At 37.5% G+C, this 27,639-nt stretch overlaps 1 protein-coding gene across 1 annotated transcript in view; it reads right to left on the bottom strand.

Annotated features, from left to right (window-relative positions):
• prima1 (proline rich membrane anchor 1) overlaps window positions 1–26,031 on the bottom strand; it is an 80,921-nt gene extending 54,890 nt beyond the window's left edge. The window contains exons 1-2 of the mRNA XM_006632544.3: window positions 24,938–26,031; window positions 20,613–20,763 (exon numbers count right to left, since the gene is read on the bottom strand). Of these exons, the coding sequence (XP_006632607.1) occupies window positions 20,613–20,763; window positions 24,938–25,030 (244 nt within the window). The 5' untranslated portion in view covers window positions 25,031–26,031. The remainder of the gene's footprint in view (window positions 1–20,612; window positions 20,764–24,937) is intronic.
• Window positions 26,032–27,639: the final 1,608 nt, after the last annotated feature.

The raw sequence follows: 27,639 nt of genomic DNA, 5'->3' as shown, positions 1-27,639 counted from the left end.
ACATTCTAAATGAAGAATTTTAACATTGCATCCCTAGAGTTTAAATTCTTCGCTTTTAGCTATATACTGTACAGTACTGTATGTTAGCATTTAATTTGCCTTTTTAATTGCTTCCCCACAATTGTCTAAAAGATGTGAATGATGTGTCAACATAAACACCTAAGTCTTTTTTTGTAAGAATTAAAAACATTATAATACAGAATACATGGAATACAGAAGACATAAAAAGTAAGTTATTGCAGTATCCAAAGCCAATATCATGTTTCAAGGAGCCAGGCAAGTCTGAGGGGTTTTCCTCACAAGTGCCAGATAAGCCCTGCTGCAGTGCAAACTGGCAGATCCCCAGCTTCAGGCGATCAATCAGCAGTTTGCTCGTAACACAGCCTGCAAGCTCCAATCCTGACTGAAGTGGCAAATAATCACTCTGACAGCGCTGCAGCTGAGGTTCTGAGTCAGAGCAGGAGAGCACATTACAAATACTATATACCCCGAACAGCAGGAAGAATTGTCACAGGCCACTCTGGTACACTTTCCCCAGTCCCACAATAATGCAAAGATTACAGGGTTCTCCAATTTCAGTTTCATTTCTTTTCATGAAATTATGGAATATGTTACAAACCCCAGACCTCTCTGACTGTGATCTATCTTTGTGCCTGCAAATCAATACATTACTGAGGTAAAGGTCACAGCACACACTACAGTAAAGAAAAAATTGCCATTCCATTCTGTATAATGTTAGAAAATATGATACAGTATATTTCAATTCAGGATATTCTACCTACAACCTTCCGTGCATTAAAACCAAACATATTGTGGCTAATATTTCAGAAAAGCACATTTCATCACAAGATCTCTCCTTAGTAACATACAGTAACAGATGGTAAGCTTCAAGCAATATAGACACCCTAGGCTCATACAGTTTTTGTTCAGCCACACATCAGTACACAGGCATCATTTGTCCCACACTTATCCTTCTTTTAAACAGCTTTTCCATAATATCTGCATTTAAATACTTTATATAGAATATTTCCATATACTGTATAAGCATACTGTATACAGGGCCTTACAAAAGTATTTAGAAATTTCCTAGTTGCAAACTTACAAAATGATGCCTACAGTACACATTTTTATACTTTAAAAATACCTTTTACTTATGTTGAATTTGCTGGTATTATTGTGTTCATTGTTGAATTCATGGATCCAAAATGGTACTTCTGTAAAAATTAATAAATTAAGGTGGCCATAGTTAGACACAACATGAATTTTATGTTTGACAGCCATTTTCCAAGCATTAACTTTAAATCACAGCAGAAAACACACTACACCTGGTTTTCCTAAGCTGTTTCACAGGTCTACAGAGAAGCGTAAGGGAAACATGAGTATTTTGAAAGAACATCTTATGTGGTTTGGAATAGAAATATGCAAAATCCCTTTGATGGTATTTAATTGTATTCTATGACATGATTTTACCATACTGACACTTAAACCAGTATGGTTTATCCATAAACCATAAATCCAGGTTCAAGTTAAGAATGAGACAGGATTAAAGTTTATTTTTGAAATTGTGGCATTGTTTTTGCTAACCAGTTCCTGATAAGGAAGACAGAAGGTCACATTCAGGTTAGATACCCTTTATAAATGATCATAAAGGGACTGGATTGTCCCTGAAATCTATGGTGTGTTCCAAAAGAAGTTTGGAAAGGGTATGGCACATACGGACATGGATGTTTTATCATTTAATCTCTAATGCAGATTCCAGACCAGCAACATTTTGTAGGTTCTTCTAAACATTTACACAATATCAGATACAGTATATTGAAGAAAACCTGGCAAATGACAGTTACATTATAGTGATAGGCAGGACAGACATACTGTACATGAATAAATCCTGTTAGTAAACTTACAGCCCACACATAGTCATAACTTCTTCAAATAAGTAAATATATAAACAGTAACATCAATTGTTTTGTCTGAAAAATACATGTAGAAAGATTGTATTATACAGTATCAAAAATACATTCTCATTAGAAAAAAATACATAGGATGTCTTCAGTAAACACTGAAGACTGAAAAGAAATGAATCAGAAAGTACATGATTAGGGCTTGAAACTGCCATGGCCACAGTGGATCTGTACAGATTGCTTAATAAAAGCAGCCAGACTGTTTTTAAATCCTGTTTTAATTAAAGTTAAAACAAAGGTCTGTGCTCTTTATTTCTTATGGCAGATATTAAAGCAGAACATGCATATGACTCTAATGCAAGGCACTGTCAAAAACACTTTAGCCAGTGTATTAGTTGTTTTTTTTTTAATGCTGGGGGCTCCTTATGAAATGGCAACCTCAGCCAGGCAGAATGCCAGACAAAAGCAGACATGATCACAAGCCCAGAGAGGTGTGCTTAATCTCAAGAAGTCAATTGAGTTCCTGGAAAATGCAAGAAATTACAGAGGCGAAAAAGAAAATGAATATTTTAATACTGCAAAGATTTAACCCATTTCACACACTTTTCTTTTACTTTACTTCTGGAAATATGAACTGAAAAGGCCTTTTTTGGATAAATTTAGAGACTGCAAGAAGCCATGCAGTCATCATTTGTAAGGAAGTGGCTATTGTCTGCTCTAACACATGTCCTGAAGGTGCAGTGATAATAAAACTATGCTGCACTATCAATATCTGGGAATACTGAAAAGGGTCTAGCAGGACATGCACAGATTCAGTTGTCTGAAAAGCTTGGTACAATATAAAAAATGTTATTTTTTTTATTTTGCATATCAGTCTCCTTCAGAAACATTTACGACAATTAAAGAGAATGAAACTATTTCAGACCATAAACTGTAAAAAATTCTGAATCAAATGATAATGAAACTGCAGACATTCACAACAAAATAGAGAAGACATCAGACCAGTTCTACTTGTTGTTTGTGAATGTTGTTGCACAACAGTCATTTTTAATTCTTAACATCTGGAAAAGAAAGCAACCTTTTTATACACAGTATAACAACCTGTGTCTTCTGAACAACATGATGATCTGATGTGTGTATGACCTGCTGAGACCAGCAAAATTAGAATTGATTTCTAGTTGCAGTGTAACCCATGGACTAAGAAACAGAAAAATAGAAAAATAAAACTACAGCATAAAATGAGAAGAAGGCATATTTTACAACAGCATACAGCAAAGATCAGCAATTTTCTCTATTAAATCATGACTAAAGAACTTCACATCATCACAAAAATCAATCTGGTACTTATCTAAAATGCTGAGGAAAAACAGGAGAGGTTACATTTATCTTTCATCTGCTTTTCCAGGACCATAAAAGGACACCAAAATACTGAGCAAAAACATTTGGATGTACTTCACTAAATACAGTCCCACCCACTCATCTCATTTCTAATAAAGGTCAATTAAAATGATGAACCGTGACAACAGTGATGTAAATAAAGATAAAGGAACTGTATGAGAAAGATCTGAGTAGATTTCTAAATGCTCTTTGCCCTGAACAGTTGTATAGTAACAGCTCCATAACAATACATAAGTTCATTTTTCATAAGGTGGAGATGTTATGAGATCCTGACTTGAAATCATCACTAATAAATGCCCATAAATATTTATTTACTTAAAAATCTGACTCACACAAGCACAGAGTCCTGATTTTATGTCTAAACTAAAGCACACAGTAAAAAAGAAATTAATTAACTCTTGTTTAGTCAATGATAGAGCTAACCTCTTGGTAACAAGCTATTTGTCTCAGTCCCTACTTGTTTTGTAGTCTAAAGCACATACTGAATAAGAAATCAAATCTAGTTGATTTAAAAACAAATCCAGTTTAAATCAAAACTTCTAATTAATGACTTCTGGAGTTACTATTTCTAGTATTACACACATTTATGTTATTTTTACATCTTATTAGACTTTTTAGTGGGCCAAAAAGTTAAATAAACAATTAAGTAAGCAGTACTATAGCCCTCAGTTAAAGTTGTTTTTTTTATTTTTTTGCAAGAATAAAAGCTAAACACATGAACTTTGCTAAAAGAAGTGCTCTACAAAACAATTCCAAAAATACAACCTCAGTAGTTATTCCATCAGATGTTGCCTTCCTCAGTTGGTAACACCTTGAATCCTGTATTTTGCATCAGTCTCTTCTATCTACTTACGTACACCTCATAGTTCTGCATTCTGGACCGAGAATCCAAAAGATTCTCATATCTAAAGAAGGCTCCACAGCTGAAACGTTATATATATATATTTTCTTTTCCTTTCAGAATGGAATAAACCTTTACCTGTTCCTTTGCAGCCTACTGACGCAGCTACCTACAGTAGTTGCACTTCTTCAAATGATTCAATGTTAGTCTAATAAAATACATTTTTGCAAATTATTGGATGGTTTAACTATTTAAACTGTTTGGATAGTTGAATCCTAAGATTTAGCTATCTTATGTTGGAAGTATTGGAAGATGATTTTGGAGTAACATTTTTTCCCTTTATAGAAAATTTGTTTTATTTACAGTACTTCAAAAATGTACTGAAAAAATGTTTTTTGAATGTTGAACTTACCACAAATTGTTATTGATTTGCCGTTTAGTCAAAATGAACTAAATACTAACATGTCTATATACGTACAGTACTCAATCTTACTGCCTATTGAAGTAAAATATGCATATTCTATTTTCTAATAATTTAACAAAATGCTTATTCTGGCATAATCTGAAACATAATTCAGTATGCTGTATTTTCATGTGTACAGCCAGGTTGCTAATATCCTGGGTTAGCCTGGCTCCAAACTATTGTGACCAGTCAAAGTAACTGATGTTGGCTCCTAATGCAATCACACTTCAGTTTACCAATAACTGTCACTTTACTAATGGAATGCCATTAATACTGTTGGTCAGAATGACACAGACCGAGAGCATTAAACTGTGGTGATAAATCTCAAGTATATAAGCAATCGTCAGCTTCATAAAAAATTACTCCCCTTAGGAACTCGTTAAACCTCCTCTGGTTTCAAATGGGCTAGAAAAGCATATTTCAAAGAATGAACCTACCGCATAAGGATCTGTGATTTTATCAGTCAGTATTCACTAAGCTTTTCCTACAATTTACAGTACTAATACACACACCTATCTTACCCAAACACTAACTAATGAAGATAATGTGAAATATGAAAGCAATTGCCAATTTCCTGTATTTTCCTGTATTTTACAAAAGTATCAGAACATTTGTTTTAGAAACATGACATTGTGATGTTTAAGTTACTTTTCACAACAGAATTGTAATGTTCCCATCAAAGAGAAAATGTAGGACCCTGATAGCTAAGAAGTTTTATAATTTAAGTTGGTTTCCGAAATCTGTATTGGGAAATTACAGTTCCAATACATTTTTCCAAGTTATTCAATATTATAATTTGAAAATATATAATAATATCAACTAAATCAAAATATGCATATGTTCAAAGTAGTCTATGGCACAAGGGGATAAAAAATGACCTTTATTTAACTATTAATTAATCAAAGTACTGTATGTTGTATAATGATTCAAATAAGCCACCAGATCCTTCAATTTCCTTACATACAAAACACTACATTTTAAAATGCATATGACATACATACATATCATTTTAATAAAAAAATAGGACAAAAGAATCACATATTCGAAAGTGGTAAAATACATAGACGTTTTATAGACATTTATACTTGGTTCATTATAGTGACACACCCAACTCTCTGCAATTCCATTGTAAAAGCCTAAAAAGGAGACACTCAAAATCCCCCCCCCTCTCCTTCCCCAACCCAACCAGCACCATGCATGCCTTTGGGTGGGAAGGGGCGGTGGCTCTGTGACTCAGGAGCTGTGCCTTTGGCTGGAAGGTTGACGATTCGCATCCCGCGGCTGGTAGAGGAATCCTACTCCGTTGGGCCCCTGAGCAAGGCCCTTAACCCCAACTGCTCCAGGGGTGACGTATAAATGGCTGACCCTGCGCTCTGACCCCAAGCTTCTCTCCCTGTCTGTGTGCCTCATAGAGAGCAAGCTGGGGTATGGGAAAAGACAAATTCCCAATACAAGAAATTGTAGATGGCCAATAAAGTAATCTCTAAAGTAATAAAGTAATCTTATCTTATATTTCACATAGCAAACAAAAAGAATGTGAGAATGTGTAGAACCAGAACACCCTTCAGGACAAATCTAATAATTACATAATTAACACCCAATGAGACTATTTACAACAGAGAGAGGCCATATAGCAGACTCTAGTGGTACGTCAGCTACAGTATAACTACAACTCCTTCTTATGTTGGCCTACCACAGCTTCCCCCCCTTCACCCTTTCACCAACAGGGAGAGACTCAGGCTGGCAGAACGTTAGTCAATCCATCTTGGTTCAGGCCTTGGTGGCAACGTCAATCCATTATTTCCTCCTTCTCCAGAGATTCAGACATCATCATCTGTCTCAGGACCTTGGTGACAGCAGCTGCAGTTCCCTCACCTCAGGGAACTCTAGGATCACAGGTCATACCTGCCTCATCTCTGGGGACTGTTGACCTGTATACTGATTTTCAGCCGATGCTAGTGATTTTTTAGCTCTTAAAAGTTCCTACGAGATATCCTGGATTTGGTTCTGTTATTATTCAAGCTTTTTTCTTTTAGTAGGAGTCTTTTCTTTATTCCTTCCTCTAGAATGCTAGTTTCTAGCAGGGTTTCTTTTGAGATAATTCTCTCATTTAAGCATTTCTGTTCAGAAAGCGCCTGAATGGGACTGTAGATCTATCTGCAGTACTGTATATGTGTCCTCTTTTCTTTTACTTCCATCCCTGGAATGCCTGCCCTGTGCTGGAGCTCATATAGGGCAGCAATCTCTTGCTGGGCCTTTTCTAGCTTTGTCGGGATGTTTTGAAGTTCTGAGACTTATCATATTTCATCACTGCCCCCTTTCAAGTGTGTTCACATTCAGCCTGCAGCTGGCTGATCTGTGTTTAATGGGTGGCCGTTTGAGACTGCAGGATTTTACTTTGTTGTTCTTTAGCCTGGAAACCTCTTTTGTTCTTCAGCTCACATGTCAGTTTTGTGCACTTGTAACACAGCTTTTCAAGCTCTGCACCTTGGCTTTTGGTGTTCCCTTGGAGAGCATCCTGCTGAGTAGCAGTCTCCCATTGCAGAAAGTAAAACAGAGTATTAAAGCAATCTTCCAGCTGCTGTTGCTGGCTCTGAACTTTGGCAAACAGCCAAACTCCCAGTCTCTTGGTCCCAGCAGCTGGAGCATATGTTGACCTTCAGAGCCATGACCTCCTGGTCATGCATGCTCAGCAGCTCCTTTGGCTGGGCTCATAGGGGAGGCTTCATCTCTGGAGCTTTGCCATTTGGCTTTCTTTCAATTCCCTAGGAACTCTCTCACTAACTCAAGCTCAGGGTACAGTGGGGTTGGATTGTGCACCTCTCAAGCCATCTTCATGCCAACTTGCATCTGCTCTCTTGATTTGCACTTACACCCCTTGTTCCTCTTCCGTGGGCCAGGGAAGTCTTCTGTGGATTCGGCAACAACTCAGCACTTCTTTGAAGGCCATGGGGTAATCTGGTACTGCCCATACTTCCCTTTGCAGGAATGCATGTATAGCAGGGATCATCGAATTGGGGCAGCAGTTCCAGTTGTCCTAACCCCGCACAGCTGCCACATAATCTAGGACCCCACACCATTCACACCAGGGTTTTCTGTAATTGTATGTAGGCCAGGTGGACCAAAATTTGCACAAAATATGGTGCTGCCTGGCCAAACAAATGTGTGAAGCTGACAAAATGTACATGAGAATCCATAGTGTTTCATAGTAATATGATAATAAGATTAGTGGGGATGGAGTTTTTTCCTGGTCTGGTCAGTGGTCTACTCTAATTTTAAAACCCTTATGTTTGTAATTTATGCTCAATTCTACTTCTTAAATTCAATTCTAATACTTATAATGTTAAATTTCTCATGCTGTTATAACCCAGGTTTGAATCAATATCGGGACTGTAGGTCCCATAATGCACTTTGAGCACACACCATTAGCATTCAAGGCATTTGGCGGGACTGAAACATACTTTAAAGTCTGAGTAGTATTACAGCACCCTAGCAGAATAAATACAAACCCTTTAAATGGGGCACCTATTTGGGATGCTGGACCATCTGTGAAACAGTTTTCTCATTAAATATTTCACACGTTCCTCTTAACTGAATGAGGAAACTATGGTTTCAGAACATATCCAGATATGTAGAGAATAATAATTGCCAGGGGTAAATACGGCAATAATGACATGTCACCACCATTTTCTATTTTTCATTCTAATTCTCATAATAGATAAAAATGCATGGTGGTAGCATGCAATCATATTTAAGCATAAATTATGCCACAGGTCATTCAATTTTACCTAGTAAAAGCACTGATGTTAAATGTATATTTTACTATTTTAGTCAAATTCGAATTAATGCAATGAGACAACAAATATAAAGGGGTGGTGCACTTAATATTTTAATGTTTAAAACAGCAGCTTGCCTGACTCTGGAAATGACTTACAATCTTAGCTATAAGATCACGTTTGACAAAACCCGTCAAAAAAACCCCAAAACATTTTATTTATAAATCACGTTTCCAAACCCAAGGACGCTGTACATTGTGAATAAAGAAAAATACAAAAGAAGGATACAAAGGAACCCCAAAACACTGTTGTGGAGTTCTTCAAATGGTGAAGCTTTTGGTGATGAGCTTTGTGTGACTGTACTAAATCCTGGGGGCATACAAGAGTCCAGCGTGCTGGTCCATGAGAAGCCTTGGGTGGAAGATTGCAGGAGGGCCAACACTCCTGGAAGCCAGAGCATGACCAGGCACTGGGTCTAGACAGGGCTGAGAATGAGAAGCCCAAGCCCAGTGTAGACTCACACCTTGAGCTTGCACCTCTGTTGGAGCTGGGGGGAGGAGGTTGGGGGAATTTGAGAAAGAGTGGAATTAGTAGGGAGGAAGACAGGAGGTTGGAATGGAACTTAAGAGAACTGGAAGAAAAGAGCAGACATTGTGGCAGGTGCAGGGAGCCAGTTCATTTCCGAAGAGAAGTTGAGGTAAAAGAGTTAATTGTTCAATAATGGAGAGAAAACTACTCCTATAAAACCAAACTAAAATTCATTTTATTGTGTTTTCTTTTTTGACAAATTAACGAGCACTACAATCACTTAAAAGCAAGCAGTGCACAATACTGGTACAAAACAATATCCAAATCATGAGACAAAAAAAGTTATTAGAATGAGAACAGACCTCATTTCTACAAATTTGAATGTACAATGTAGTTTTCTTCTATCTTTCACCATGTCAATTTACTGTTTCTTTTAATGAAAGATGTGTGGTGCAAATAAGCACTTTGAGTTTCTTGAGAAGTGATCTTAATTAAAATTGTATTAGGATGATTCCACAGTAAATAAATAAAATAAATAAATAAAAAACACAAGGAAAATTTTTTTTAAATCATTAAAATAATTAAACTATTAACCATAACCATGTTAAGCATATAAAAAAAAGATTTGTGAATGTGATGGATTTTTAATTAACTTGGAAAATTTATTTAAAAAAATAAGCACTGCTGGTCAGTTGCATCGCTGAACTTTTGTTTTTCATGATAACATATCAAAGATCAAAGGTAGATATTTGACTAGAAGCCTCTGATGCTGTAATGCTGTAACCTCTTATTTTGTCACTATATTACACTGTATAGTTATAACTTTTAAGAGCTAGAACTGACAGGTTTCATGAACAGTTCAGTCTGTTGTCAAAATTAAATACAGGATTTCTTAATTTGGTTCACCATGGCATACATTTATATTATAATTTAAATGTATAATTCAGATTATATTAAAGATGTCAAACTATTTCAGAAACACTTTCTACATTTGAGTTTAATTTTGTAAGAGTGTGGGGGGGACTGTTTGTAGAAGATAGTTTAAAATAAAAGCAAGGAAAGCACAATTCCAATTATAATTTGAATAGAGGTTCTACGTACAGTAAGTGTGTTGAGAAACCAAACATTTCAAGTTTAGAGCCTATGCATGGGAATTATGACTCATCCACTAGTAATTCATTCTCATGACACTGCTTGATTTGCTGTTGCAGAAGAAATACTGAGGCTTCACACCACAGAAAAAAGAAAATCCTGATGGACTTCAGATCAGAATTTCTTTTTTGCATCAGAATTTTCTGAATTTCCCTTTTTATAGATGGAAATATTGTGAAGGGTAACAACAAACGAGATTGCGAGGTCTCTTGAAGACTTAGTGTAGAGGCCACTATGAAGGAAGGAAAAAATAAATTAAAACAAACTTGTGGAAATAAACAAAAAACTTGTCATCTAGTTTAATTCATTTATTTCTTCTGCTTCCTTGAAGCCTTTTGGTTTCTGTAAAGGTATCTCTGAGGTAAAACGTCTACTTATTTATACAGACATCTTTCATCCTTCAAGCTCTCTAAACACAAATTAGATTATTTATAAATTCTATTGCTCTAAAAATACACAAAAGACATAAGTGTATGTAAACTGACATCTTTCATCTACAGGATGTTATAAAAAGAAATGAAGTACCTAATCGAATCTTGTAAAGATACACATCTTACAGTATTTGGATTTTACATCTATAAAAAGCAAACTCTCAGTTGAAAATAGATTTTTTGATCTACAGAAGCCACATGATGATTATCTATTTATAATCCTATTAACTTCCAAACAACCCAGAGTAGATCAAAATCCTTAAATAGAACCTTGAATTTTATATAATAATATTACATTTGGTCGACTTACTGTATGTCATTCCTAGTGACAAGAGAGTTTTGTCACTGTATTTCTAAGCCTCTGGTCCAGTGAGGACCAGAGTAATTACCAAAAGTAATGCATATAAATTAACCTCTTAACCCATTGATGGTCATTAGTACAAAAATCCTGTGATGCTCTTTTCTCACAGTTTGCCTTAGTGATTGTATGGAAATTGGTTCAATAACTTCCTAATGAATATTGTGAGCCTCTGGCAATATCTCTGCTAGCAATTCCCCATTATGCACTTTTCTTAATAAGGAGTAATTGGACTCCCTCTCCATGGTTGACCAATGCTCCACCCCCATCTGCAGTCAAAAACATTCCTCTTAGGGCGTAGCTATGGCAACAGGAACTTAAATCTCTTCCATATGCACCAAAACCCTATTGTGAAATATTTTGGTTTCATCATAAAAGTTCCTGCAAATTAACAGAATTCAATTAAGCAAAAAAATGGCAATCATTCCATTGTATCATTTTTTTTCAACTATTTTGCTTGCTTCATCCTTCAGATTTCAAGCCTTATAATACATACTAAAATGATCCTCTGAAATACTTCTCCCCTGTCCAGACAGAAAAATCTGTGCCTTCAATGAGCAATACTGTGGCAACAATAGCAATTCAGCTTTTGAATTTGACATTAATTGTTGTACCAGCTGAATAGACGCCCATCTGGTTGCAATCTGCTTTTCCAAGGCCCAGCTGTGCTGAGAATCAAGGTGTCCTTCAAAGCAGCAACAACTATTGGTTGTAGGAATCAGATGATTTTGAAGTCTCAAATTTGCCCCAAACTGGATCTACACGGTGCTTTTATTTTTCTGACCAAAGATGAGAGATTTCCCCATCAACAGTATGCGTTGTGAGATTTTGTACAATGATGTTCAGTGCAGCATCTGAATAGAATCCTTGTATTGTTATCCTTGCAGGGGCTTGGGGCACACAACCACTGAATTCATGCAGCTGCAAATGTTTCCCAGGAACCAGCCACGTGTGCAGTGTTGTGGTCATGTCCTTTTCAGGCAGTGTGCACATCTGTTCAAAGACCTCAAAAGCCATGCTTTTTTTTCCTCTCGGAAAATTGAAAATAGCAAGCCAGCAATTTATTAATAAGACAGGTCAGTTTTAGTCTGATCCTGTGTTTTTTGGAAGATTGCGTACAGTATATATATATATTCTCATTTGAACCCTGTATCTTAAAATCTGTGCCTACAAATAAGTAATAATAAAATATTTGCAATAAATAAGTAATAATCTACCACAGACCTAGATTCTGAAGGTGTCAATGTAAACTGTTTCCTCTTTTTGAATGTTCAGTTTTTGAATGATTAGTAAAGGACTGATGAACCTTAGTCACTGCATTAATCTCCTGGTTTGTAGGAGACTGTTACCAATAACTACAGTAAATATTTTCTGTGATGAGATAATAGTGTCAATCTATACCTCTGTATAAAGTCCGACTGTACCTATTCTTTTGTCTGGTCACATTCAGCAATCCCAATATTAGCTTCTTTAGTTTCAATTTCATCTGTATCACACTTTTTCTATAGTTTTCTCACAACTAGTCCCTTTTCTGCCCATATTTCCTATAGTGTTATCTCTTTTGAATCCTAGTAAAGTTATGTTTAGAACACGTTTTTTTTTTCATCTGAAAATCAACTATACTATTTCTTTTTCCCCACTTAGTATGTTATTGTAAACTGTTTTGGTTCACTGCAACAAACCCAGAACTAGTATGGGAGAGGTGCCGTATGCTTCCTGTGAAACACTGTTATCATGTATTGTTTTCTCAGAAACAAAGCTAATTAATACAGGTTACAGTTGTAATGCTGGAAAGGTAGCAAAATTAATCAAACCTTGGCTGCCAGCTTCAAAAGCAGGCTTAATACCTCATTGCAAACAGGTGCAGACTGAATGGCAAAGCATAAACACAACAAATCGCAAGGTCATTGTTAACTTTAGTTGGGCTGAACTCAGTTTCAATCCCAATCACCATGATCACCATTCAGTTATTGTAAATGAGCACCTACAGAATACATTTTTATTCATCATTCTCCATGATCACATTTTGGATTATAGAATATTTAGAGTGGGGATGTATTTTTTTCACTTCATCTTAAGTAGTAACTTGCTTGCAAATCATTAATTAAGAAACTATATTCATTCTGTTACAACATAATATGAAATATGTTTCAAGTGTACTTTTCAGATCAGTACTTCATGGGGAATTTCACAAAAGGCCTATGTTTTTCAAACACATTATCTTTCGAATTATGAAGGGATCAAGCGACCTCCTTTGCATGCATGAAAGATAAGTTCTATCAATTTCTCAGAACAGTCAACTGAGACAGCTAAAAGCCCTCATGTTGTTTCCAATACAGGTAAACTTTGATATCCTTGTTGACTAATAAAATACATAGCACTTCATTCATTCATGGCATAACACATCTGTACTCAAACCTGTCCTGACCGTGATTCACACAAGATTTATTTTGCTTCCTCTTTCAAGTCAAGTCCTTGGTAATTTTACTTTAATCAGTCCAAACATAAGTATTACATGACTCCATGGATTCACAGTAAATTACAGTATAACATCATCCTCCTACACCACACTGACCTCTTTCTTGAGGTTTGTTTTTTGTGCAAAACAGTACAACATTAGTGTTTATGCAGAATTGAATTATTCATGGCTTTTTCTTTCCATTTCTACAAACAAGGGTTTTGTTACCGAGCCCTTCCTTTGAAGAGACTGTCTCAGCCTGAGTTTCTAAATGAGTCCATTGTTCAGTTTGATTGTTTTATTTTGATGTTTCAGTTTCCATTACATGAAAAGTGGTGGTACTTCAGAGCAACAGTTCCAAGAACTTATCTGATACTTACATAAATATTTAAACATAAACCATTAACTGAAAGAAGTCTGTGAGTGCCTGAATTCATAACATACTGCATATTTAAGTTATTTTACTTTATTTATGTACTTATGTTTATGTACTTAAATTTCCTATGTAAGACAATAAAACTTAATAAGGTAGGAGCAGCCGAAGCCTATTCGCAAGGCAGGATATACCCATGATAGGACAAAAGTCTATCATAGGGCACACACAGACACAAAGACTCGCAAACACTTACACCAGAACCAAGAGCCTATTAACCTACTAGCACGTCTTTGGACTGTGGGAGGAAACCCACATGAAGACCATACAAAGTCCGCTCAGATAGCTCCCCAGGAATTGAAACCAAGGCTCAAATTTCAATTTCAGCAGACACTTTCTGTGCATGTGTGTGCATGTGTGTATTTGGGCAGATGTAAGATGACAGGTTCGTTCTCAATATGGTTCATTAAAAGACAAAACTGCTTAAATATTCCCTAAATTATGGCACTCTACAAATAAATTGAACAATAATTTAAGATCTACTTAATCAGTCACCTGGAAAGGCAATTATATTGACTTAATATTATCATAATCCAAGCATCTTTCCATAATGATATATTTGACCCATATAATGACATATTACCAAATACTGACATTTTAACAGATAACAAACTATTGAACATGTGGAGAGGCAGTGCTAATGGCCCTCTTACATAGTCCTCTAGCTCTAGCATCTTATCAGGTGAGCCATCTGCTTACAAAGCTAAATAAATATTTTGGTGATGGAGAAATCATAAAAGAGGCATTTCTAGAAGCAGCAGACTCATTGTTTGATGGCTTCAAAAACAAATCAGAAATAATGTCTTCTATTCAGGACATGCAATTTTCCAAAAATACAGTGACATGGAGAAGTGAGGGAATAGCCATGGATCTGAAAGACCAACTGAGAGCACACATCGATCGGTGGAGGTATTTTTCCCTTCAATTTGACAAATCCATGGACATGGTGGACACAGCACAGTTGTGCATTTTTATCCGAATGGTTTTCGAAGACATTAGTTCATGAGAGGAACTGCTGACAATATTGTCACTCAATTGGCAAACTGGTAGGCAAGATATTTTCCTAGTATGCATGGAAATTGTGGATAAAATGCAGCTCTCCATTTGGCATGGTCATAGGTGTCCTCCGGGGTGATGTTTACTTTCCGCATGTCTTCAGTGATCCGATCCATCCACTGTTTCTTCGGCCGCCCTCGCTGCCGTCAACCCTGCGGGCTCAGTAGCATCGCTGTGCATGCTACCGTGTGCTCGCCATTTCTCATCACATGTCCATACCATCGCAGTCTTCCTTCTCGCATCTTCTCCGTTATCGGTGCCACTCCCATGCGTCGACAGACATCGTCATTGAGGACGTGGTCAAATCTTGTTAGGCGAGACACCACCGGATCATCCTCATTTCCATGACATGGAAGGCCTGCTCATTGCTGGCCAGCATTCCGATCCATACAGAGCGACAGGACGGACGACGGCCTTGTAATGTTTGGCCTTGAGTCGGATTGGCATCCGGCGATCTCAGAGAACGCCGGTGACCTGGCGCCACTTCATCCACGCCATGTTCACTCAGGCCCTGGCGTCTGGGAGGGTGTCGCCGTTGCTGCTGATGATGGAGCCGAGGTATTTAAACTGCGTCACTTTTTTGAGATCTTCACCTCTGATGCTGATAGTTCCATCCATTTGAGGGCCGCACTCCATGTACTCAGTCTTCTTTGTGTTCAGCCACATTCCATGCTTGTCCAGTCAGGTCTTCCATCTCTGCATTTGGTGTTGTGGATAAAATGCAGCTACCACTCTCTAAATTGGTTTCGATCACGACTGATGGCTCACCGGCAATGACAGGTCGAACAAATAGATTCAATGCACTTTGCAAAGATAGCGACAGGTTTCCTGAGTTTCTTAACTATCATTGCATACTCAACCAGCAAGATTTGTGTGGAAAAACATTTAACATGAAGGAGGTTATGGATGTTGCAATGAAGATTGTATGCTCAATCTGTACTAGGAGTCTTCAAAGACGGCTTTTCCGCACTTACTTAGAGGAAAGGGATGCCGAACATGTGGACCTTTTGCTGCACACGGACATTAGATGGCTAAACAGAAGTAAATGTTTGCAGCGATTAAGAGACCTACAGTACTGCCTGAAATAAAAGAGTTTCTGATTTCTTCTAAGTTTTCTACTTTTCTTCTAAGTTTGAATACAAGCAGCTTAAGATGATAAATGGCTCCTAGATTTAGCGCTCTTAACTGACTTGACATGCTAAACAAGCTCAACCTTGAGCTACAAGGCAAATACAAAAATATAATGCAAAGGATCAGCTCAGTAAACATTTTTAAGGGAAAATTACACCTCTTATCCTCTAAATTGCGGTGCAATGGTCTATAGAATTTTGAAAATATACACTCAGAAATTGAGCATCAGGGCAAAATGTGTATGCAGGTGAACTGTGCACGATATACAGAGCAAATAGAAAGCATTGCAGCTGAATTCGACAGGCATTTCAATGACTTCACAATGCTTGAACTCATTTCGGCATTCATGTGTTTCACATTTGGGACAGAAATTACTGTGGATGACATTGCCTCCAAAATTACACCTCTTTTCCACTTAGAGACAACAGCGGTGAAAGTGATATTTTGGCCCTGCAGAATCACATTGTGTTGAAATCAACAGCTAAGTAGGACTTTCGGGGAGATTTTTGGAGCTTACTTGCAGAAAACAAGTACCCCAACCTGAGAGCATGTGCTGCTCAGATTCAGACATTCTTTGGGACAACCTATGTCAACGAGTCAGCATTCTCTCAAAATTCCATTTTACCGATGATGGAGGCCTGCTTGATATGCGCAACCAGCAGCTACAATCCTGCCTATGAAAAACTAGTAGACAGCCCTCAGTGTCAGCAAGCACATTAGGTAAGTACTGTTCATTTTACCACTTCTTTTTTATACATGTTCCATTGTAAAAACATGGTTGAGTTCTATTATACTTTTAATTAAATTATGCATAGGCCTATAATGTCAGGCTGGTGGGCGTTAGGGTTATTTATTAAGTGACCACTGCATCACTGAATGGTAGATCATAAAAGGCAGGTTGTGGATTAAAGTAGATCGCTCCTCTAAAAAGGTTGGGCACCCCTGCTCTAGATAATACCTGGAAACTTGTTTGAATTTACAAAGTATATCTATCAAGGTCTACGACATTGCAGTGTAGTGAAATCCATTACCAGATTGCAAGAAAGTAGAAGCCTATCCTGGCAAGCAACTGTTATGGATGGGGCTACAGAGCAGATGGAATAGGATCCTGTGCTGGTTCAGGAGGTGAGACGATGCCTAATAAAAGTCACAATCCAAAGAGTTGTCAAAAACAAGAGCCAAAACGTCCTTTACCTTGAGAGAAAGTCCAAACGTCAGGCCAGATCATGATCCAAGGGGAGTAGTCTGATACGTGACAGGTCAGGAGCCGTGTAGACTAAGAGAGATCGCCAAAGCAGGTAGGAAGCTCAAAAGAAAGTGCAATACTGAGCGGGGTGGAACAGGTGAGTTGTGCTTAAATACTTAAGTAATTAGCACTTCTGTCTTCATCTTGTTTGGGGCGTTCCTCTGGTACGTAACCTTCCCAATCCACAAGGTACAGTACTGGAGTTATCCACGAGACCATCAGGAGTCCAAGATAATGTTTACCATATAAGCTGGAACACGATGGTGATGGAGGTCTGGGTTGGGGTCTGCACAAAGAGGATCTATGGTAGGGTTTTTATGGAGGGACACATGAAAAGTGGGGTGAATTCTAAAGGTGGGTGGGAGTGCTAACCGGTAAGTAACTGGGGTGATTTGTCCAAGAACACGAAAAGGACCAATGTACCTGGGGGCCAACTTGTGTGAAGGTTGTTTTAGGGGAATTTTGCGCGTGGAAAGCCAGATGAATTGTCCATGTCTTAATGGAGGCTCAACCCTACGATAGTGGTCTGTGATTTTCTTTTGTCGATCTGTTGCACGGAATAGGGAATCCTTTGCTCTCTTCCAGAGGTTCTGTAGATTTGTGATATATTCTTGGACCAAGGGTAACTGGGTGAGAGGAGTTTTCTGGAATGAGTGTGGGTAGATATCCTTGAGCACACTGAAAGGGTGATATTCCCGTTGATTAGGTAGATAAAGAATTATGTGTGTATTCCGCCCAGAGAAGTAGAGATACCCAATTATCGTGAGTAGAGGATATATAAGCTCGTATATAGGACTGTAGACTTTGATTGATAAGTTTGGTCTGTCCATTGGATTGTGGATGGTATCCTGAAGTAAAAAATACTGAACCCCCGAGTACAGAAGGCCGTACAGAAGGCCTTCCAAAATTTTAAAATGAACTGGGGACCTCCATCTGAAACTGTCTTCAGGTATCCCATGAAGTTGTAAGCTGTGTAACACAAACAGATCAGCTAACTCTTGGGCAGATGGCAGAGACGGTAGTGGGTTGAAATGCGCCGATTTTGATAATTGTAGTGTGACCCTTACTTACGGGAACATTGGTGATGAAGTCCAGTGAGAGATGGGACCAGGGGCGATTGGGAACAGCAAGGGGTTGTAGTGGTCCTGGGCTCTTCATTCGGGGAGACTTAATCCCAGCACAAATGGTACAAACTTTCCCATAGTCTGTAATATCCTGCTGCGTAGTAGGCCATCAAAAATTTCTAGAGATAAATTCTGGTTTGCTGGTTCAGGAGGTGAGACGATGCCTAATAAAAGTCACAATCCAAAGAGTTGTCGAAAACGAGAGCCAAAACGTCCTTTACCTTGAGAGAAAGTCCAAACGTCAGGCCAGATCGTGATCCAAGGGGAGTAGTCTGATACTTGACAGGTCAGGAGCCGTGTAGATTAAGAGAGATCGCCAAAGCAGGTAGAAAGCTCAAAAGAAAGTGCAATACTGAGCGGGGTGGAGCAGGTGAGTTGTGCTTACATACTTTAAAAGGGAGAGGGTGAGTTGGTGACTGAGCAAGGTGGTAGGTTAAGTAATTAGCGCCTCTGTCTTCGTCTTGTTCTGGACGTCTGGGTCATAACAGCAACAGGCTAATGGCAGCTTACACGCTGGACAGGACGCCAGTCCATCGTACCCTGTTACTAATAATCAGGTAAAATAACTGTGTGTACTAATCTGTTGTAGGGTACACACAGACATACTCACACTCACTTTCCAAGAAGGCAGTTAACCTAGCACTATGACCGTGGGAGAAAACTGGAGTACCCAGAGTAAACCCACACAAACAGGAAGAACATATAAACTCCACTGAGACAGCACTCCAGGTACAGAAATGAACCCTGATCCGCAGCACTGCTAGGCAGCGATGCTAACCACTGTGCCACTATACCCCCTGTGTTAAAAAGCATACCAGTGATCATTAAATAATACGTAAATGAACAAATCTGTATGATTGCTGTTACAATAAATATAGTATATAATATTCATATACTATATTTGCTTTTCAAGTTCATTTCTGATATAGATTTTTTAAACATTTGCCAGGATATTTGAACAAACAGGTACAGTGTATATTTATAATGCTGCATTATTCTGGCTAATTAGAATTATATTAATTATTTTCCAGAAAAATGATATAATTTTAATGAAAGTAGAACTAGCAGCACTAAAGCATAAATAATAGTGAGACAAGTGTGTGCTTGTCTGATCTTTTACATGTCTGGGGCTACCGTGAGTAGACCCAGAGGGCAACTGTGAAAGGCATTTTGAATTAGCCTTTCCAGAAACAAATGCATAAGCAAAGCCGAAGACAGACTATGCAGTCGCTGACTCACAAAAGCTCTGCTGCAAACAAGACGGGAGTCCTTCTGATGTTCATTAGCCCCCTATCTGTTACAAAACCTAATTTAATTAACGTATCTGCTTTTTAATCAAGGGACCCTCAAGGGGACATGAGACCAATGAGACCAACCGCATGTCAGGGAACATTTCAAGAGCTATCCATGGTAACTCCTAACACTCCAAGGTCAGACATTACATAAATTATTATTTGCTTTAAACTATAATTTCTGCAACCCAGAACAGAATCCTGTTTCCAAACCATGCCTGTCTGCTCAGAGGTTTGTGTACTTATGTGACTCCCAGCTGGCAATACAATTTCCTTATGGGCAGGATAACACTTTTTAATTATTAAACTGCTTCCATTGAAGTACAGTACAATATACAGCACAGTGGTGTAAATATGGAATTTCTAAATTATTAATTTAACAATTTACTTTATGTAAGTAATATAAAGAATAAAATGTTCAAGTAGGGATCTGCATCAGAATGCCTAGGCTGCAAAGGAACAAATAAAGGTTTATCCCATGCTTAAAAGAAAGGAAAAGAGACATACAGTATTGTGTATCTTTTCTTTCCAGCAAAAATGTAAAATGTAATGCACATATTAAAATATTTTGAAATTATTCACAATTTAGGCAAGTGCTAAACGAAAACTTTTCAAATATTTAGTAGTATCTTGGATCAAGATCGCTGACAATAATGAGAAATAACATCTCAAGAGGGCTACTTGCCCTCCAAGAAAAAACCTCTCTTGAAATCTATGATTTTATTAAAACACCAATAGTCATATGAACAGGGCTTTTTGATCTAATCTTGTTACACCAAGCGCTGGTTTTCAACATGAGAAGACAAATGCCAGCAGAGTGGTTTTAAGGCACACCCATTCACCACAGTCCAATGTGCTAACACCTTGCTATGTGACACAGAAAACCCAAGAGGGACCAGTTGATTAATTTTTTCTGACTACCGCTGTCAACCTGATGAATTTCATAGTCCCCTGAGTGGAAAACGTTAACCCATCTCGATCAATTCAACACCTTGCTGAAAAGGGGAGAAGAAGCAGCACTTACTTTGGGAGACCAGCAGCCTTGGGGGAGGGGGTGGAGGGGGTGGGGGTGGTAGAGGAGGGTACGGTCTACATTGGCATGTCAGCTGGCAGCTCTCACTCGCCTTCTCTGCTATGGTCCTTGAGCATGATTTTTGAAGCTCACCCTGAGTAAACTGGGGGACAGAAGAGGACAGAAAATGAAGGACATCAAAAAGGGCCATTAATGATGTAACACAGTGTAAAATGTTCAACCCATTATAAACTTGATGAGTATTTCTAACTACAGATATATCAAAAGTACTCCTGTTGTTCCCCTTTATTGCAAGAGAAAGCTTTTTGCCTATTCTTTCAGCTCATGATATAAAATACTTCACCTTTGGCAACCTGTTTCAATATGGATCCCTCTTGCATTAGCCTTAGACGTCCTGCACTGAGGTTTAAGGTCTTGACATGCTGTACTGTAATTGATGTTAATTTAATAGAGAACATTCCACACTAAGGAATGCTTATGAAAATGCAACCACAAGGAAAAGCCAAAACCTCATTAAAGTAAAACACTAATGTAGGGCAGAATTAAACTTTTATCATTGGTTGCACCTTTAAAATTCTACAAAGTTCACATAAAAGCTCTTAGAACAAGGCTAGGTATCTGTTACCTTTTTGAAGGTGGTGCTTTTGTTTGTCACAAGAAACCACTTGTCGTAGCCTTAGGTCTCAAAAAGATATTATGTCAAATGCTGTGTGATGGCTTCAGTCTATACTGCTGCAGAACGAGAACGTCTGCCAATGTACAGAGAGTTCCAGCAAGAAATGTTCCATCTACTATGTTTTGCAGAGTCAGCTATTCTGAATATCGATATTCCTCTGCTCTGATTTTATATACTGTATATATACTGTACATTTGTACTGTTCCTTATGATGAAGCTATGTAATCATATGATTTCTGGAAATGAATATTAATTGGCTATTTTCATTTCACAATATTTGGGAAGGGGAACATAATTAGAAGTTTAAAAAACACTTACAAATCTGCTTTTTCATATACAATATAATCATAGTTAGCAGCCAGAGATTCCATCCTACTGACAGCTTATCAACAGAACACACCTAACTTTGACCAGTGACATAGATGTATATACAGTATGTACACATCTTACAAAGAACATATTAGGTTTATGTTCTGCTTTTTATTTTTGCTTTTCTATGTGTTTCTTTCCTCTTCCATACTGTATATGCAAACGTTAGAATTAGAAGTCACTTTAGATGGCTCTCTCCTTCATTCTTAATGTTAGGAGAAGCTAATTGATATGTATTTCACATATATATTTGTGTTAGAAAGCATAAATGGTACTGTAGGTTGCAAAGGAACAAGTAATAGGTTTATTCCTTGCTGAAACACAATGTTTCGGCTATGGAGCCTTCGGGTGCTTTAAAGAACAGCTTTTGTTGTCGTACTTTAACCAGAAATGAACCCAATGATGGTGAACGTAAATGATTATGATTAATCTTAGATTTCTGCTCTTAAGAAATAAATGGCAGAAAATGCAGAATATGACCTCTCTGTAATGTCACCCACAAACACTTTAACTGTTAAATCTCAAGGCAGGGAGCACAGAAAATAAATGATTGAAGAAGCAACATCACTTTGTAGAAGAAAGCCACAATCCTAACTCTAAACCTTTATTTCCTTGCTGACATATCCAAGACCAAGTTTAGTCGAGAACTCTTTAGTCAAATCATGGACGGCAATACATCCTGTGCACTTTCCTGTGCGTTAGACCAAACATCACAGTTTCTTACAACATAGTGCTATCCAGCAATGTGTCAGGCAAAAACCAGAAAAAAGTGATTTAGAAACACAGCACTAGATTTAAGACAAACATAAAGTTTGGTTAAATCCATGTGTGGTCTAATTCTGTTTGTTTGTCTATGAACTACTGACAAGAATTCCAAAGTCTCATATGGTATGGGTCACATGATGTTGACAGGTACCCCTATCATGGGAGTACCTCTCAGGTGGTAGTGCTGTTAAAGACTAGTAGTAGTGAATAGATCTATCCAGAATTACTCAATTATCTCCCATAGGAATATTCCTGCCACCAATACTCGCAAAGTTCACAGACCCACGGCATTATCACAGTGTAGTCAAAATGAGTGCCTGTCCACATGGCTTTTTCCATGTGAAATCTGAGAAGAACACATTTATAATCCCCAAAATATGAAAAATAAAAGTTGTTAACTTTATGCAGTTTGTATTCAGGAGGAGTGCAATGGACGAATGTGATAAAACACATTCTGCAGGCAGATAACTTGCTATATACACCATATTCAACCAAGGCAATTAGTGTGGAATAATGAATATTCAGGGGTGATAATTCAATTTAAATGTAGCATGCAAATGTCATCATTTCAAATAAATAATTTCTTCCCACACTTCAACATGGCCCACATAATATAGTGTATAAGGGGCACTAAGCACAAGGACTGGAGCTCTTATTATTCTTACTGCCACTGAGGAAATGGATAGATGTATTGTAGCTCAGTTTATAAAGTGAAATCATTGTGTGGACGTGGCAAGCTCACCATTTAAACCATTCGTTTAAAAAGTTTAACACTGTTTTAAAGATATGCAGCAAATGAAGAAGCACTTGGGAGGTAGGCCGGCAGTAGTTTCTACCAAGAGACAATGGTTTTCTAGTCTATGAAGAGATAAACAGTACACAGCTCCCAGCATAATGAGGATGAATTAACTGAATTTATCAACCATGCAAAAAAGTGTATTTTAAATTAGAATACTTATTGTGTGCTTTATAAATTACTGTTAAAAATGTTAGCATTTTGCTAACAACTTAAATCCTAACCATGAATAGTATGTGCACCTAATAGATATTGTTCAAAACTAAATCTCAATGGACTGGTTATACAGTATTATTACATTATTTTTATTTAGATGCATAAGGATATTATTTTGAACAAATTACTAAAAGAGACTTAAAAGATACATTCCATTCCAATGTAAGTTTTATACAACACAGCATAAGCCTAAGTGTACATTATTTATTATTTCTCTGAATCATACTGGAGCAGATGGAATATGTCATGAACAATTACTGAAATGACCAGCAGGTTTTATTTTCTTGGAAACAAATAGTACATAACATTTTTGAATAATTATTTCCTACATCATACTTTATTGTGGTTACATTTAGTTGGGAAGGCTTAACATCAAAATCTAGAACAATTCAAAACATCAAATTACACACCTGGTGTAATTCAACTGTTAATGTCCAATGTGTCTTGTAGGATCTGTCACTCTCTACAGTATTTTCCCCATGCTTTCACAAATCTTGACTAAAAGTAGTTGATATATTAATTTCAATACCTTTAGCTCCGCGAGAACTTTACGTCGGGAACTAAAACAACCCTACCTTAAACATTGAAACATTTGGCTTAGTCAAAGCATGTAAAACTCTGATACGAAAATAATAACGTAAATATTTACATTATTACTTAAAGAACGTACGTGATGATTTGCGCTCTGTTCACTAAACGCTATCAAGGTACATGAATTCTGTATCTTGAAACTCCTTGCTGTTGGCAACTAGAGATTATATGCTGTAAATGAAAAAACTAATGTTAAGGAAAATACTAATGCTTTCAACAAAATGTAAAATTTTTAGCGATAGAAAACAAAGTTAAGTTAATTCTTATCCATTCTTACAAGTTTAAGCAACAAAATAAAACTTGAATCTCCCATACTTTTAAGTGTTCTTTTGTCAGCATATGGTTGAAATTCATTAAGTACAAAATATTTTACATGCCAAAACTTCCCACGGAACATTTTTCAAATTGCATGTATCAACATTTTATTAATGAATGATGCGGAGTGTAGATCAGATCAGTCTATGCGGAGTGTAGATCAGATCAGTCTGATCAGACAAGACTACAGTAGATCACTAATTTTGATATGCAGTTTTGGTTAGCTGAGCACTTTTGACTGAGCTCACGAAAAAAAATAACATACAGTACAGTACTGTACATAGTACAACTTGTGTAGTCATTTATCCTACACGTCTGAGAATTGCGTTATTGCTCAATTGTCTGTACAAAACATCGTTTACCCATTAGATACTTTGAAATGTTAAATCACACTAAACGTTCACTTATTACTGTTACCCCTATTATTATTATTATTATTATTATTATTATTATTATTATTATTATTATTATAGTAATAGTATTAATAATAACAGTAATAAAAATAGCAGGGACGTATACATAAAAACGTCATTTGCCTGCTAAACTTTACAAAGTTCACATACTGCTACAAAAGAAGAGGAAACCTACCTGAAATAAAAGTAAAAATGACGTAAGAAAGCAGTGACCAAACAGAAAAGGCCAAGAACTTAAACTGAGCGGCAATATATCACGGAGCAGCATTCCTCTTCTGCTCGTCTTAAAACCAGCCAGACTTGTAAAAAACAAGGGGATACATAGAACTCGCTTGTTATTAAGAACTTAATCCACGCTTCCCAGTTCGGCGACGAAATATCTTTCAGACGTTTGCAGAAGTAGTTTCTGTCACATTCTTGTCCTTGAATCCTTGTTATTGGTGGCATGGGATTGCTTGGGACAACATACGCCCTGCTGATCCTGTCAATTTCAGTACTCTAAGTTACGACACCGTGCACCGAAAAATTGCTACCACCTTGCAGTAGTACGATGCCTCCTGGAATTACGCATAAGCTTAACACAACAAAGTTCTCCCTTAGAGTCTTATAAGGACCCTGCAGGTGCACAAGGCAGGAAAGCGATGGGATAGGTTTTATATCAAAAAACGTCTTCCGTCCATGTGTATCTATGAATACCAGGTTTTACGCCACCAAAGTTGTAACAACTGGAAAAAATAAAAAAGCTTACTGTACCATTTAAGATATATTTATCAGTGAGGTTAAGACTCTAACCAGACCATTTCCCTTTTTAAACGATAGAGTCCGTGTGAGTTACCCCACCAAGATTACAAGAGAGCAAGGTATTAACTACAAAGATGTATTCCCCGTTTTGTAAAGAGCTACTCGCGAAAGCACAGGTAGAAAAAGCCCGTCCACTGGCGTCCAACATTAGTTCCGATCGCACTTGATTCCTGAAAAGGGGGGAATCCTTTCAATGTCTCGTTGAATTGTAAAAATATAGGAGCACGACTTGCATCTTTTCAGATTTCTTAAAAGTGCAAATGGTTCTTATTTTAAGAGATTGGTAAGAGTCAAATACCGCAGCAGGAGAAGTATCAGTTTCCACGGAGCTTGCAAAGATGGGCTTCTCAGAGAAACATTTGGTAGGTCACATCACCAGTCCATCACCGAGTGCACAGAGGGAGACAGGGGGAGTGAGAGATAAGAGTGAGCTAAAACCATGTTGAATACGAAAAAGAAGTCAGAGGGGGAGAGAGAAAAAAAGAGTGGAATATACATTTTCTTCGTAATCCACAATCGGCGCACATTGTGCGATTTGTTTCGGCGTTTCCAACGACAAAACCTTACAGTGTCTGGGGAATTTCTACAATTTCCCCCTTTTAAAAACAAGCATCACATCGCAAAGTGAAAGAGTGACAACGACATATGGGTACACAGGGCATTAGTCATTGCCTACTGACTATGCCACTAAGGAAACGCTTTTGGTGAAGAGAATGAGATTAATATTACAGTGCTTTATTTAATTCATTTGATGTTCAAAGTGCACAAAAGCACGCCACATATGTGCAGGCAGATCTCTCCTATTATGTGCACTCTTAAAGGCGCCATGGAGATAAATACTTATCCAGCCTCGTTTAACTGTTTTCTAAGGAGTGCCGGGCATATTGCACTGGATACATAGTAAATTTTAAGATTGATGCTGTCAACTTCTCCGGATGAAAAAGTTGCGTAACCCGACTTTAGCAATTGTCAGTAATTAACAAGTAAAACAACATTAGTCTTTCAACGTTATATTTTATATTTTCCGTTTCCCAAAAACACAAAATGAACATGATTTGAGAGATTTAAGGAAAGACAGCTACAAATCCACTAACAGTAAGACGCTGTGTATTAAGTCAACGGTCTCTTCTCCATTTTTATGAAATTTTACATCACATCAAGAAGGAACTACATTTATACAAAATAATCTGTCAGTTTGGTGCATATTGTAATTTTAGAAAACCTTATCTCAATTATACCAAAGATGTAAATTTCTGTGAGGTATACATTGCCTGCATATTTGGGATTTAAAGGTCTTATGTCTGCCAGGAGTTTAATTTGGGGAGTTGAGAGGCACGAGACCGGGCACTCCCTTCAGATAGCATGTACTGTAGCACTTTTTGTTAAAAGGCAAGTTAGAAGGCATTTGCGCCGTTCATGTGGGATGTCTAAAATACCACCGTTGCGTCAAGCCACTCAGCTATTGTTTTTTTTAAATATGAATAAAATGGTGTCCGAATTCGTGTTGGACACCGCACAACTCTGGTGGTATAGTGTTTACCATTTCTTGTATACACTAAGTAGATCATATATGCATTTCCTGTTCTACCGTACTGTATGTAGTCTCAAAATACAACCTTTGTACAGTACATATACAATATGTACAGTTATGTACAGTATAACATTATTCACCACCACTGAACCTGTTGTCTAGTTCTGTGACAGAAACCATGTCCTTTAGTGTAGGAGTTTCTCTGTTGTCCAGGGAGAGGCAATGTCTGACATTGAATTATTTTCTGCTTTACCAGCAGGTGGCACTGTATGGTTCCAAAGTTTTAGATGGCTAACTGTCAAGTCTCACTGCATGGTTCCGAATTCTCCACTGGCTGTCCAGAGAGTGGCATTGTGTGACTCTAAATACTTCACTATCTAGGGAGTGGCTACCAATAAGAATTAACAACTGTGTTGTTCAGATGTCAGGGAAGGTTTTGTTCTGCATTCAACCACTATACAGTACTTTCTCATCTTTTTATTTTCACTGTTATGCACTTACTGTGTGTATGTTTTATATGTCCTCTTTTATTACGTATATGCTTT

The sequence above is a fragment of the Lepisosteus oculatus genome, chromosome 8, assembly GCF_040954835.1.
Source record: "Lepisosteus oculatus isolate fLepOcu1 chromosome 8, fLepOcu1.hap2, whole genome shotgun sequence".
Lineage (NCBI taxonomy): Eukaryota > Metazoa > Chordata > Actinopteri > Semionotiformes > Lepisosteidae > Lepisosteus > Lepisosteus oculatus.
Note: the sequence above shows the minus strand (reverse complement) of the source record. Positions and strands in the feature narration are given on the sequence as shown.